General features: G+C 34.3%; 1 protein-coding gene across 8 annotated transcripts in view; it reads left to right on the top strand.

The window, feature by feature from the left end:
* Positions 1-13,329, top strand: part of MPDZ (multiple PDZ domain crumbs cell polarity complex component) — a 179,203-nt gene that overhangs the window by 78,998 nt on the left and 86,876 nt on the right. For all 8 annotated transcript variants that reach the window (XM_030920145.1, XM_030920146.1, XM_010383157.2 and 5 more), the window contains exons 13-16: positions 6,444-6,553; positions 9,363-9,509; positions 10,371-10,535; positions 12,395-12,580. In XM_030920145.1, coding sequence (XP_030776005.1) covers positions 6,444-6,553; positions 9,363-9,509; positions 10,371-10,535; positions 12,395-12,580 — 608 coding nt within the window. The remainder of the gene's footprint in view (positions 1-6,443; positions 6,554-9,362; positions 9,510-10,370; positions 10,536-12,394; positions 12,581-13,329) is intronic.

Below are 13,329 nucleotides of genomic sequence, written 5' to 3'. Positions count from 1 at the left end.
TAGGCTGAGCTGCCCCCTTCCTCAAACTGGCATAATGCCGCTCAAAGAGAATTGCTTTAGACCCACAGTTCCCAAGATGAGAGAAGGAAATTGGAGTTAGACATTCAGTCTCTCCACTGGTCTGGTAATCTTTCACTGGAAATCCACCTAGGTTCCTTGCCTGTGAACTACTGGGAGTTCCGGGAGGGCTAAAGCACTTGGGGTGAGTTGGGAACAAAGACAGAGGCACTGATCACAGTGACTGGCATGCATTTTGGCAGGTATTCTGCACTCTGATAAGTGGGTACGCCATGTTGAAGAGACTGTCTGGTTCCATGTTGATGCTGGGGTACAATCTGTGGGAAGATCCTGTCTTTAGTTGGATTTTCCACAAAATCCTGGTGCTCTCATGGAGCCGTCTCCTGGCCTAGAAACAACTGAAAGGTTGGGATTAAGTTTTGGTGCCAGCTTAAATCTTCCCCAGACTGGGGACCCATAGCAGGGCAACAATACAATTCTAGGGCAATGTTTAACTTTCGGTGCTTGCTGTAAGCCTTCCCTAGACAGGAAATAATAGCAAGTCAAGGAGTTAGTTTCAGGGAAGTGTTTTAGTTGCAGTACTCATATAAATCCTCCCCAGAATGGGAAAAAACAACAGCCCAGCATTTAAGTTCTGATACCAAGTAGTAAAGCTCTGACACCACCAAAGAGCACTTGCAAAAACTGGAAGAGGTAACCAGCTCCTCAAATGAACCATCATCAGTGTAAAAATACAAGGATTGTGAAAACATGGAGAAGTAGGATACCACCAAAAAAAACTAACAGAACTCCAGCAGTGGACCCAGAAGAATTGAAGATCTATGAAATGTTGTACAGAAAATTCAGAATAATCCTGCTAAAGAGGTTCAGGGAATCACAGGAAAATATGGATAGAAAACAAAATGAAATTTAAAAAATCCAGGATCACAATGAGAAATTTGATAAAGAATTATTTCTTTGTGTCTTCTATTTTTATCTTTGTATCTTTTATTTCACTGTATCTTTTATTTTTATCTTTTATAAATAAAAGATACAAACCTTAGAAGTAAATAATACAGTAAGCCAAAATCTCATTAGAAAGTTTTGATTGAAGCAAATTTGATCAGACAGAGAAACTTAGTGAGCTTGGAGAGAGACCATATGAAATAACCTTATCAGAGGAGCAGAAAGACAAAATAATTTAAAAGGGTGAAGGAGACCTATGAGAATTGTGGGATACCATCAAGTCAACTAATCTCTGTGTAATAGGAATTCCTGAAGGAGACCAGAGATAAAAAGGCCTAGAAAGCACATTTAAGGAAATAGTAACTGAAAATTTCTCAAATCTGGAGAAAGACAACACCATCCAGCTACAGGCTTAGGGGTAACCAAATATATTCAGTACAAAGAGGAAATCCCCAAGGCACATCTTAATCAGACTAGCAAAATAAAAAAGAAAAACTGAAAGCCTCAAGAGAAAAGAAACACCACATTCAAAGAAGCCCCAATATTGCTATATTGCTTTCTAGTGAAGTAATGGAAAAAGATATTTCATGCAAATGGAAACAAAAATGAGCAGAAGTAGGTATACTTATGTCAGATAAAATAGACTAAGTGAAGCACAGTAAAAAAATAAAAAGACAAGGTTATTATATGATGAGAAAAGCATCAGTAGTTCAATATAGCAAGCAGATATAACAGTTGTAAACATATATACACCCAACATCAGAGCACCCAAATATATTTAAAAAATAATAAGCCTGAAGGGAGAGATTTACTGCAATATAATAATTGCAGGGGACTTCTGCACCCTACTTTCAGCAGTAGACAGATTGTCCAGACAGAAAATCAACAGTAAAACATCAGTTAGACTTCATTGTAGACCAAATTGACCCAATAGACATTTACAGAACATTCCATCCAACAGCTGCAGAGTACACATTTTTCTCAACAACGTATGAAACATACTCCAGGCTAGACCATATACTATGACACAAAACAAGTCTTTATAAATCTTAAGATGCCAAAATCATATCAAGTATCTTTTCTGACCATAATGGAATAAAACTAGATATCAATAACAGAAGAAACATTGAAAACTTTACAAATTCATTGAAATTTAATACTATGCTTCTGAACAGTAAATACGTCAATAAATTAAAAAGGAAATTTAAAAATTTCTTGAGACAAGTGAAAATGGGAACACGGCATACCAAACCTATGGCCTACAGCAAAAGCAGTTCTGAGGGGGAAGTTTGTAACAACAAATACCTACATCAGAAAAGAGGAAAGACTTCAAATAAACAAACTAATTATGAACCTGAGAAAAGCAAGAACAAGCCAAACCTGATGGAGCAGAAGGAAAGAAGAATAATTGTAGCAGAAATAAATGAAACTGAGACAAAAATACAAAAGATTAAGAAAACAGAAAGTTGGTTTTGTAAAGGTAAACGAAGTCATCAAGTCTTTTGCCATAGTAACTAAGCCAAAAAGACGACCTAAAATAAATAAAATCAGAGACAAATAGGAGGCATTATAATTGATACTATTGAAATACATAGGATTGTTAGAGACTATTATGGACAACTGCACACCAGTAAATCAGAAAACCTAGAAGAGATGGATAAATTCCTGGACACTTAGAGTCTACCAAGATTGTAAGATTAAACCATGAAGAAATAGAAAACCTGAACAGACCAGTAACAAGATTGAGTTGGTAAAAAAAAGTCTCTCATTAAAGAAAATCCCAGGACTTGACACTTCACTACTGAATTCTACCAAACATTTAAAGAACTAATCTAGTTCTACTAAACTATTCCAAAAAATTGAAGAGGAGGGAATACTCACAAACTCATTATATGGGGCCAGTCTTGCCCTGATTCTAAAACTAGACAAGGACACACAACGAAAATAAAACTACAAATCCTTCATGAACATAGTTGCAAAAATCCTCAACAAAATACCAGCAAACCAGACTCAACAACACATTAAAAAGATCATTAATCATAATCAAGTATCGTTCATCCCAAGGATGCAAGGATGTTTCAACATATGCAAATCAGTAAATGGGATATATCACATTGACAGAACAGAGAACAAAAATCATATGATCATTTCAATAGATGCTGAAGAAGCATTCAATAAAATTCAACATTCTTTCATGATAAAATATTTCAACAAACTAGCAATTAAAAGAACATGCCCAAAATAATCAAGGCCATATATGACAAATCCACAGCTAGTATACTGAACAGAGAAAAGTCAAAAGCCTTTTCTCTAAGATCTGGAAGAAGACAAGGATGCTCACTTTTACCACCTTTTCTTCAACATAAATACTGCAAGTCCTTGCTGGAGCAATTAAGCAAGACAAAGAAATAACGGACATCCAGATTGGAAAGAGATAAGTCAAATTGTCCTTATGTGCAGATAAAATGATCCTATATTTAGAAACCTAAAGAATTCACCAAAAATGATTAGAACTGATATATAAATTTAGTAAAGTTGCAGGATACATACTCAACATAAAAAATAAGTAGCATACACCGTAGCAAATAATCCGAAAAAGAAATCTAGAAAGTGATCCCATTTACAACAGCTGCAAGAAAAATAAAATACCTAGGAATAAATGTGAACAAAGAAGTAAAAGATTTCTGCAGTGAAACCGACAAAACACTGATGAGAGAAATTGAAAAGGACACAAAAATATGGAAAGATATTCAATGATCATGGACTAGAAGAATTAATATTGTTAAAATATCCATACTACCAAAAGATATCTATATATTCAATGCCATACCTATGAATATACCAATGGCATTCTTTACAGAAATAGAGAACAACCCTAAAATTCACATGTACCCACAAATGACTCCAAATAGGCATCACACCAACAGACTTCTAAGTATATTACAGAGACCTGTCCCAAAACACACACACACACGCACGCACACACACACGGATTAAATATATAAATATAAGACCTGAAGGAAACGTTAGGAAAATGCTTCAGGACATTGGATTGGTCTGGGCAAAGATTTTTTATGTAACACCTTAAAAGTACAGGCAACCAAAGCCAAAATGGACAAATGGGATCACATCAAGCTAAAAAGCTTTTCTGCACAGCGAAGGTAACAATCAACAATGTGAACAGATAACCCAAAGAATGGGAGAAATATTTTCAAGCTACCCATCTGATTAATAACCAGAATATATAAAGAGCTCAAAAACTCAATAGAAAAACAAATAATCTGATTAAAAATTCACAAAAGATCTGAATAGACAGTCCTCAAAGGAAGACATACAAATGATCAATAGGTATATGAAAAAATGTTCATCACTGATCATCAGAGAAATGCAAGTCAAAACTACAATGAGATATCGTCTCACCCTAGTTAAAATGGCTTTTATCCAAAAGACAAGCAATAATGAATGCAGACAAGGATGTGGAGAAAGGGGAACCCTCATATGCTGTAGGTGGTAATGTAAATTAGTGCAGCCACTGGGGAGAGCAATATGGAGGTTCCTCAAAAAACGAACAGTTTACCGTATGATCCAGCAATCCTACTCTGGGTATATATCCAAAAGAAAGGAAATCAGTATAGCAAAGAAATATCTGTACCCCTATGTTTATTGCCATTCTGTTCACTGTGGCTAAGATAGGGAAGCAACCAAAGTGCCCATCAACAGGATAATGGATGAAGAAAGTGTGGTATATATACACAATGGGATATCATTCAGCCACAAAAAGAATGAAATTTTGTCTTTTGTAACAACAGGGATGAAACTGGAGGACATTGTGTTAAGTGAAATAAACCAAGCACAGAAAGACACATACTGCATGATCTCACTTGTAAGTGGGGTCTTAAAAAGTTGGTTTCTGGGCATAGAGAGTAGAATGACCAGAGGCTTGGAAGAGTTTGGGGAGTAGTGGGATGAAGAGGTATTGGTTACTGGGTACAAAAATACAGTTAAATAGAAGGAATAAGTTCTAGTGTTCAATAGTACAGTAGGGTGGCAATAATTAATAACTTATTGTATATATCAAAATAGGAAGAAGATTTGGAATGTTCCCAACACACACACAAAAATAATAAATGTTTGAGGGACTGGATATCCTAATTATGCTTATTTGATCATTACACATTGTATGCATGTATCAAAATTATCATATATGCCCCATAAATATATATGATTATGTATCATTAAAATATTTTAAAAAGAATATGCAATAACTTGTTAATTGTAGTCACCCGATAATGTTAGAATTACTCAGCATAGTGGCTTATTGGTGTAATCCCAGCTACTCAGGAGTGTTACTGAGACCAGGAGTTTGAGACCAGCCTGAGCAACATAGCAAGATCCCTCATCTAATTTAAAAACAAACAAACAAAAACACTGGAACATATTTCTTCTATCTAACTGTACTTTTATATCTGTTAACCTCTGGACTGAATTTAATTTTGAGAAAATAACACTTATTTGGGGAGGCTAGTCTTCAAACCAAAAAAGAAATTATAGTTTATTGTTTAGTCTTTTAAGGAGGAAACAGAATCATCTTATTAGCTTAAAGCATAACAGATCTACAAAATGTGCCTGAAATGAAAGCTCCTGGATATTCCCACCAAAAGAGGAGGCAACTAATAAGAAATCTGAATTTTTTAACACTCTTTAAATTTGAAATTTCAAAGCTAAAAAGAATATTGAAATTTAATTTAGAGAATAGTGCCTAATAGAGATTTTAAAAAGACAAATCTTATGAGTAGGAACTGTCATGAAATATGGAAATCTTTGACTATGACTTTAAATTTCTCAACCAGTTTCTTGTTTTAGGTAAGCATTTTAAATTCAGTATTGTTTATATAATTTGTTTAGTGTTTTTCTTTCCTTTTAAAAATTTCTCTTTTTGTAAATTATTGAGATATCAATTATAGGCTTTTAATGTATAGCCTTAGTTTTTTTATTATTTCTTTATATTTTCTCATTGTACATGGAGTTATATATATTGTTTGTTGATTTCATTTATTTGATTTTGTGAAGTAATAACTTAGTCCTTTTTTCCCCTGATGAACTAAATGAAAATAAAACAGACAACATTGAAGATGACATCACTTTTTACTGTAGCATTAGCAGAGGACTTCAAAGTGAATTCTGGAACTACTCAGAGTCCTTATTATTTTAAATAAAAATTAGATAATACATGGACACTTTAATAGAAATATAGTTAAGATTTAAAATAAATCTGTTAAAAGTGAGTAGTATCAAACATACAAATTATAGCGTTCTTAATTGAAGTATTAAAATAATTATGGAGATGAGAATAGCCCATATATTGGGCGAAGAATCTGACTTGATACAATGGGATCTGATCACAGAATCCTTGGTACAGGATGTTAAGATATGGAGATTTTTGTAGTTTACTACTAACTTAATTGCCTTGACTATTTCAGGTTATCCATTACTGTCAGCTGAGATAGAAGAAATAGAAGATGCACGAAAACAAGAAGCTGTCCTGCTGACAAAGTGGCAAAGGATTATGGGAATTAACTATGAAATAGTGGTAGGTTAGCTACCTTCTGTAATTTTCTAACTTGTAACAGTATTTGAGCAGGCAGTTTGAGGGAATAATAGAGGTAATCATTAGAGTTCCAGAGAAGAACCAAATGTACAGGACTTTCTTAGACAACCTAATGTGGTGATTCAGGTAATAAAAAAAAATTAGGTTGGAGAAAGGTATATAGTAACAAAGGAATGAAATAAATGGGGTGGAAGTTTTGAAACTTGTATTTTATCAGTATTTTAATATTTCCAGTAATAGTATGAATAATATAGACACAAGGAAGGGTTTTTCTGATTTTTAAACCTATGATTTATAGAAAGAATAAAAACAGAATGAGTTTATTTAAAAATAAAACAAAATGTATCATGACTTACGAACAAAATTGTAAAAGGACTCTTTTCTACTCTTTCTTTTCCCCTCCTATGTATTTACCTTCCTGAAAAGGTTAATTCTACATACTTTTTTTCATACCTCTTATGCTGTGGTGAATGTTTTATGTTTATTTATAGCCTGTATATCTAGCATAGCCATTGTGATCTACCATTCCAAAAGGTCTAACAAAATTCATATAAATTATCAATCTTAAGATACATAGCAAATTTCACGGATTTCAAAAGAAAGAATAAAATACTATGTTAGGTAGAATTGTTCATATTTCTTGTAAATTTGTATGCCTCTGGACTAGAAGGGAGAAGATACAACAGATGACATATATTAATGACTAGCATTTATAGAGTACTTTGTGCCAAGCAGCAGTGTTCTTAGTGTTTCATTTAATCCTCATGACCATAATCATCTGTGTTTTTTTTCTAATTTTTTGAGACAAGGTCTCGCTCTGTCACCTAGGCTGGAGTGCAGTGGTGCAGTCATGGCTACTGCAGCCTTGACCACCAGGGATCAAACTTCTCCTGCCTCAGCCTTCCAAGTAGCTTGGACTACAGGCATGCAGCACCACATCCAACTGATTTTTGTATTTTTTTGTAGAGACTGGGTTTCGCCATGTTGCCCAGGCTGATCTTGAACTTCTGGACTCCAGCAGTCTGCCCACCTCAGCCTCCCAAATTGCTGGGATTACAGGCATGCACCACTGCACCTTGCTATAATCTTTTTTTTTTTAAACATTCAAAATGATTAACAGTCAAATATGAATTGAATAAGTATAGCTGTTACTACCATTTTGAATTGACTTAAGGAAAAATACGTTAAGGTCCATCTTAACAGTGGTTAATTTAACATGAAACTTCAGAAATTATTTTCATGGAGGGGTAGGGTTAATGTGGCAGGTGTGCATAACTGAGACTGCAGTTCTTCGGGTGGTAATTGAATAATGAAGGAGACCCTTTGACTAGCCATTTTGTCATAGGCATCAGAGCTCAGACTGAACTTTTTCTTTTTTTTTAAATTTTACTTTAAGTTCTAGGATACATGTGCAGAATGTGCAGGTTTGTTACATAGGTATACATGTGCCATGGTGGTTTGCTCCACCTGTCAACCCATCATCTAGGTTTTGAGACCTGCATGCATTAGGTATTTATCCTAATGCTCTCCCTCCCCTTGCCGCCACCCCGCTACAGGCCCTGGTGTGTAATGTCCCCCTCCCTGTGTCCATTTGTTCTCATTGTTCAACTCCTCATTGTTCAACAACATCTGGTGTTCTCACTCATAAGTTCCTGTGTTAGTTTGCTGAGAGTGATGGCTTCTAGCTTTATCCATGTCCCTGCAAAGGACATGAACTAATTCTTTTTTATGGCTGTATAGTATTCCATGGTGTATATGTGCTACATTTTCTTTATCCAAAGGCTGAAATTTTAACTACCCTTTGTGCTCATGCTTTCTTGGTGGCATTCCTAGTAATCTGTCAAGGGCGAAAGTGTACAATAAATGAAAAAGGACTAAGTTATTTATGGGCTGTGATCAGATAAAGGTAATAAGACATAGATCTGACTTCAAATTGTTTGCTATGTAGTGATACAGCATAAATGAAATCATAAGGGAAGTAGTGTAACAGTACTGACTAATGGACATTATTGGATGGGACATTCTCAGAGGAAATGATGTCTAAATTGGGTTTTCAGGAGTGAGAAGGATTTCATCCAGTATTAGATTTCAAAGTCAGATGATACTGCCTCTGAAGCTGACTTCTGCACATTATCATTAAAATTTAAAAAAGCTCTTTTTAATGAAACTTTTTTTTAGTCCTTTTATCCCTCAATTTCCTTAACTATAAAATGAAAGGGATAAAGTAGATCATCTTTGGCATACTTTCTGATTTTAGTATTATATTTATTGGATTCTGTGTGAAAACGAGCAGCTTTCTAACATTCTTCATTATTTAATTTAACAGTAGGAAATTGGAAGTTCATTCTTTTGTTTTAAGCTTTGATCATTTTTAAAGACCATTGTCTCTGGATACAGCATAAAACCAGGAATGTGGTTCTAGGTTCTTTGTTTAGATTCAAACCCTTTTCTAGCTGTGCAGCTCTGGTCATGGTAACTTTTCTGAACCTCGTTTTTCTACTTGGGAAACAAGGAGATAAATTGTACCTATTTATGAGAAGCAAATGAGACCTATGTAATGGGTGCTTGCAGCTCACTGCTTCTGTTCAGTTTGTTAGTTCATGAAATCAAAAGATACCAGTACTCTTTCAAAGGAAAAGCCCCAAAGCTTTGCAGTTTTACGATATGGTTTTTGAAGCTTTGTGAGAAAGATGACCACTTTTGGGTAAACATAAAACATAAAATGTGTGCATGAGTAGAAATAAAAATAAAGAACATAAAAATTGTGGTGGTTTCTTTTTTTTCTTTTCAGGTGGCCCACGTGAGCAAGTTTAGTGAGAACAGTGGATTGGGGATAAGCCTGGAAGCAACAGTGGGACATCATTTTATCCGATCCGTTCTGCCAGAGGGTCCTGTTGGACACAGCGGGAAGCTTTTCAGTGGAGACGAACTATTGGAAGTAAGGAGTTATGCTGTTCCTTCTCCTCCTTAAACGAGACATGGAAAAGGTTGCAGGAGGCTTAATGTGGTGAATAAATTCTCATTTTAAATTTCACCTCCAAAAGGGACTTGAGAAAAATCTACAAATGAAAACAACCCAAAGCAGAAATTTTGTATCTGTGTGTACATTTCGCTTTAGACCTAATTCCATGCCATTTTTTATTTAGGTTCAGAAAACTATAAAAACAGTCTTTGAAAAATTTTTTAACATTTATTTAATTTTTAGAATAAGTAATACATTCACATGTTTAAAATCACAGAGAATACAAAGATAAAGAATGGAAAAAGAGTCTCCTTCCTGTCCCCATTCATCCAGTTCTTATCACCCTTCATTAGGTAACTACTAATATATTTGCTTCTTTGTAATCTGCCAGTATTTTTAATGCATAAATAAGAAAGTTTGAATATATTACTTTCCCTCACTTTTCAAAACACACTAGCATACAATATATGTCATTGTCCAATTTTTTTTTTACTTTATAATTACATAAAATGTCAAAGTTTTATAATATTCTTCTCCTTGTTCCTTTTATTCTTTGGAAATATTTTTATTGTCTTTTTTTTCCAGACCACTACACTGGCAGATCAAACATGGATGAAAGCTAGTGGTTTTCTTTGAGTGCTTTAGAAGCTCCAATTCCAACAATACTCTAAACTTGCACATAAATTTAGATGGTATTTCCACAGGTCTCACTATAGTTCTGAGCACAGTAAACTATAGTAATGACTATAGTAAAATTTATATTTAATAAAAAAAGTGTTCAAAAGAATGTTCATATTATGAAGTGTTGTTTCTTGGACAATATATCTTTTTTCACAGGTAAATGGCATAACTTTACTTGGGGAAAATCACCAAGATGTGGTGAATATCTTAAAAGAATTGCCTATAGAAGTGACAATGGTGTGCTGTCGTCGAACTGTGCCACCCACCACCCAATCAGAATTGGATAGCCTGGACTTATGCGATATTGAGCTAACAGAAAAGGTATCAGATCTGCATACATGAGGCTAACCTACATATATAATGGAAAGGCTAAATGACTTAAAAAATTTTAAGCATTTTTTAATTAGGTATTTGATTTACTCACATAGTCCATGGCTTGGAGGATGGAATTTAAAGTCAGACAAATTTGGGTTTGAATCAGACTTGACACTAGCTATGGGAAATTGGGTAAATCACTTCATCTTTCTGAACTTCAGTTTTCTCCTTGGTAAAATGTCAGTCATGATGCCTGTCTCAAAAAGTTGCCCTGAAGGTTAAATAAGATTATGTAATCATGTTAGATATTAATGCACACTACATACTTGTTTAGTTTACTTGCAGTATTTCTATGAAGTAGATGCTCATATTCATCTCCATTTGCAGAAGAGAAAACTGAAATATATAAATAGTATGTACATAGTATGTATGTTTTAAAAAATATTTTTGAATAACCTCTCCAACTCTGCCTGGCACAGAGTTACCACTTAGTGAATGGTAAAATATGGATGGACACACAGCATTTCTGTGTGGATAGGTCTTACTTGTTTACATACTGTCCTTTTAAAATACCATAAATTTGAGTCCATAATGCTACATGTCAGATAATTCTCTGTGACATTCAGGAAGTCACATTTTCCTGTTTATTTATTATTTTTCATTCATTGATATCATGATGTCAAGAAATGGAGCTAGTCAGCTTTTCTAGGATACACAATACATACCTAAAGTTAGGATTTGGACTTTGCATGATTTGTGGTCTAGTCAAATCTCATTTAAGGTATATTGAGAGATGATGTTAGGATTTGATTTATATTATATTGAATGAATCAGTACAATGGAATAATTTTGAAAATTTTGAAGAATAAAATGCATAGTTTAATATTCATATGGGTGATTAGAATAGGGTAGAACAAGAAACATAATGCCAAATTTTGTAGCACTCAAAGTCTAGCACCCTGTATATATCCATCCATGTTTTTATGTGTATAATGGGGTTATTACAATAAAGCAGATAGGTGTCATTTGCATTTGTGGTCCTAGGCTGTGCAATAATTGATTAGAAGCAAAGATACTGTACAAACTAGAATTTCATCCTCATAAACACATCTTTCTTTAAGTTATGTTCATATAGATGAACAAAGTTGAATTAACCTATATTCTTTAATTTATTTTTACTGAAGGAAGCTATCATTTTGAATCTCTATTTCTGTCAGATGCTTTATAAATGTTACTTCATTTAGTCCTCAGAAAATTCTATGAGATGGATAACTCTGGGGCCCAGGTTATGAACATTGTTCAATGTAACTAAGATTTTAAATATTCAAGCTGCTTCAAGCTGGGGCAAATCTGGTTTCAAATCTATGTTTTGCCACTGTGTATGTTAATTTGTTAATGAAATAACCATATGCACAAGTCACAGCATTTTAGAACTCTTATTTGCATAGAGTATAGAACTTTCATATATATCCATTTTCTCTTGTTTTTAATTATCTTAAGAATTCCTTTTATTGAATATCAAAATGGGTTTACATTTTTTTCTGACTGTAGAGTTGATTGAAACACTGACGAAAAAAGTGACAGTCACCCACAGTCGTACTGTCGAGATGTAACATTGCATATTTTTGTAAACCATTGAATCATATATTTTTAATGTTTGTTAAAACTTAGGTATTTCTTCGTTTTTAACAGCTTTCAATAATTACTACCTTAGTTCCTAAAGGTTTCATGAAAAGCTGCTGCTACTCTTGTTTGAGGATGTTTTGTTCTGGACAGGCGCTGGGAATATCCCTTTTCTTGTGGTGTTGGTATGTGTGTCAGCAAATGTAATGCCTCTGAAACAAGAGCTGTCTGATGTTATCCAGCCTCATGTAGATCTAGGTGAGTTCATCGGGTCGTCAGAGACAGAGGATCCAGTGCTGGCGATGACTGATGTGGGTCAGAGTACGGAGGAGGTTCAAGCACCTTTGGCCATGTGGGAGGCTGGCATTCAGCACATAGAGCTGGAGAAAGGGAGCAAAGGACTTGGTTTTAGCATTTTAGATTATCAGGTAAGTATATACTGCTTTTAACAATTTTTTTTAAAGATGCTGTGTACTAAAGGCATATTGTTGCTATCAAAGAAAAAGCAGATGATGATAGTTTACAGCCATCAAAGACAATTTCTTTTTTCCAGTCAATCTTTCACAATAGTGATTTATATGATTCATTGATTATCATAAAGGATTTCTTTTAATATTGAGTTCATTGAGCTATTTTTATTTCACCTCTCGAAAATTGGAAGATACATTTTTGGAATATCATAGTGGGTTTTTTTTTTTTTGTTATTTGGGGAGTGTTTATATTATTTTTACTTCCATGCACTTATTTGATGACTCATGTTTTAATGGTAAGTCATAAAGAAGTAGATATTTCTTTTGTCTATAACATGAATGCTAATGTATAATCTGATATTCCAATTAATATTTCTGCTGTTCCAATCATTTGACTAAATTTATGAATATACTTAAGTTGGTCAAGTTGGCCTTGTGTCCCTGTCTGCATTGCATTCTTGGCTAAGCAAAGAGATGGTTAGCCTGTCTGATGTAGTGCAGCTGTTGCTCCTTACACTGGATCAGAAAGCCACTGTAGATGACTCCAGGAAATTGTGTTCATAGGGCCTGACTCTAGAGCCTTGTTAAGACATTAAGGTTGCTGTGTGTCTGAAAATACTTTAGTACCACATACTTTATGGCCACTCTCTCTCTCTGTTCTTTCATTTCAAAACGATGTGTCCTACCTTCAGTGCACTTATATTCTA

Source organism: Rhinopithecus roxellana, chromosome 16, assembly GCF_007565055.1.
Source record: "Rhinopithecus roxellana isolate Shanxi Qingling chromosome 16, ASM756505v1, whole genome shotgun sequence".
In the NCBI taxonomy this organism is placed as follows: domain Eukaryota; kingdom Metazoa; phylum Chordata; class Mammalia; order Primates; family Cercopithecidae; genus Rhinopithecus; species Rhinopithecus roxellana.
Note: the sequence above shows the minus strand (reverse complement) of the source record. Positions and strands in the feature narration are given on the sequence as shown.